This window comes from Nematolebias whitei, chromosome 1, assembly GCF_014905685.2.
Source record: "Nematolebias whitei isolate Nwh7 chromosome 1, NemWhi1, whole genome shotgun sequence".
NCBI classification, from domain to species: Eukaryota; Metazoa; Chordata; class Actinopteri; order Cyprinodontiformes; family Rivulidae; genus Nematolebias; species Nematolebias whitei.
Genome location: NC_056498.1, coordinates 45,498,218 through 45,500,324, shown reverse-complemented (window position 1 = coordinate 45,500,324; position 2,107 = coordinate 45,498,218). Strand labels below are relative to the sequence as shown.

General features: G+C 33.1%; 1 protein-coding gene across 1 annotated transcript in view; it reads right to left on the bottom strand.

The window, feature by feature from the left end:
• Positions 1 to 382, bottom strand: part of LOC119417435 (lysophosphatidylserine lipase ABHD12) — a gene marked incomplete in the record, with an annotated part of 25,076 nt that extends 24,694 nt beyond the window's left edge. Inside the window, 1 exon segment of the mRNA XM_037684645.1 lies at positions 211 to 382. Within this exon segment, the coding sequence (XP_037540573.1) occupies positions 211 to 293 (83 nt within the window).
• Positions 383 to 2,107: the final 1,725 nt, after the last annotated feature.

The following is a 2,107-nucleotide window of genomic DNA, read 5'->3' as shown; positions in this document are numbered from 1 at the left end:
AGCATAACAACACATTTAAAAGTATTATTAGTTAGCATTAGCATAACAACACATTTAAAAGTATTATTAGTTAGCATTAGCATAACAATACTTTTTAAAGTATTATTGGTTAGCATTAGCATAACAACACATTTTAAAGTATTATTAGTTAGCATTAGCATAACAATACTTTTTAAAGTATTATTGGTTAGCATTAGCCTAGCAACTCACAGCATCCCCTCCTTCTTTGCAGCCCTCCGGGTTTCCCTGGTGTCAGGGGACGGATTAATTTGTTTTACGACCCTCCTCTTCATGGTTTAACGCTTAAAAAAGCTCCACAACTAAAACGTGCTGCAATGTTGAACCAGGTATTCAACCTAAACAAAACGTCAGTTTTCGACTTTGATTTGAACTTTGGTCAAACTTCGCTCCGAGCTCGCGAACAGAGGGTTGATGGTTTTTTTAAGGTGGCACAACTTTAACTATTGTTTATCAGAGGAACGATAGGCGCTACAGCTGTACGACCTTAAACAGCACCCGCCGATGATTGACAGCCTCTTTCACTGATTTACTTTTATTTTTGTTGGAACGCTGAGTCACTATATCCTGATGCTGCTCAATAATCCAGGTTAAAAAAAAATCTAAAAAAGAAGTTAAATCTGGTCCTCTGGACATTCAAAAAATAAAACAAAGCAAAACAAAAAATGTAGAAACGTTTCGTCTCTCATCTGAAAGACTTCCTGAGTCTGAGGCGCTGTATTCAGCTCAGTCTTATAAATAGCACCTTCTCAGGGTGGATCAAGTTGCTGAGTCACTATCACTTTATTTTCTTTATTTTTCTGTACAGTTTTTGACATCTATCCGCTTCTTTATACTTTGGGCTATTTTCAAGGACCCTATAACCTATTTTATTAAATCATAAAGTTCAGTCCACGCTGACTTTTGATTTTTGTAACTTTGAAGCTTTAAGATTTTAACTATTTACAAATATTTCCCCCATAAAATATTTTACATCTCATTGAATAAAAAAAAATTGTCTTTGCAATCTGCTGTGAATTGGCTCAATTTTTGTCTTCTTACTACTTTTAATTAGTATCTAGATTTTTGCTACTTTTAGCTAGCTTTTGTTTCTTTTAGCTGGCATTTTGCTACATTTAGCTTATTGTTAGCCTTTTGTTAGTTTTAGTCTTTGAACTAGAGTGTAAACTAAAGTAACTAAAGTGTTCAGATAGAATTTGTAGATTTTAGCTGTCTTTTTGCTACTTTTAGCTTCTAGTCAGCCTGTTACTTTTAGCTGATATATTGCTACTTTTAGCTTGTAGTTAGTTTTTCAGCTTTCTGCTATCCTTTTAATGTTTTACCTTGTGCTTAGTCTTTATCTACTTTTCTTTTTTATGCTTTTTAGCTAGCCTTCTGCTACTTTGTGTTTAGGTAATGTTCTGTTTCTTTTATCTTTAGGCTAATATTCTGCTTCTTTTATCTTTAAGCTAATCTTCTGCTTCTTTTAGCTTGAAGCTAATTCTGCTTCTTTTATCTTTAAGCTAATCTTCTGCTTCTTTTATCTTTAAGCTAATGTTCTGCTTCTTTTAGCTTGAAGATAATTTTCTGCTTCTTTTAGCTTGAAGATAATTTTCTGCTTCTTTTATCTTTAAGCTACTGTCCTGCTTCTTTTAGCTTTAATTCTGTTTCAGCTTCAACAAATTTCAGCAGCTGTTCAGGCCTCAGCATTTTTACACAAAATGTAATTTCTTCAGCCGAGAACGTTTTCGGCTGTCATTAAAACGCATCATCAGAAATAATCAGCTGTCTGTTGTTCAGCATCTCATTAAATAATTTTACAAACGTTGAAGCTACAATAAAAAACTTAGAAGCTAAATAATTTGATTGTAACCAGTACCGATAAATAAACAAAGAGCTTCATGTCATCAGCATAGAAAGCAGTTGTTGCACGACGCAATACAAACTCATTTAAATATTAATCGTTTACATGAAACAAGCCAATTAAAAACATTTTACATATAAGATGTTTATTTGTGTTAAGTACATAAAAATGATTTTACAGGACTTGATTGTATCGTCTGCAGCTGAAAGGTAAAATGTTGGCGATAATGTTTGTGTGAGTTCATCC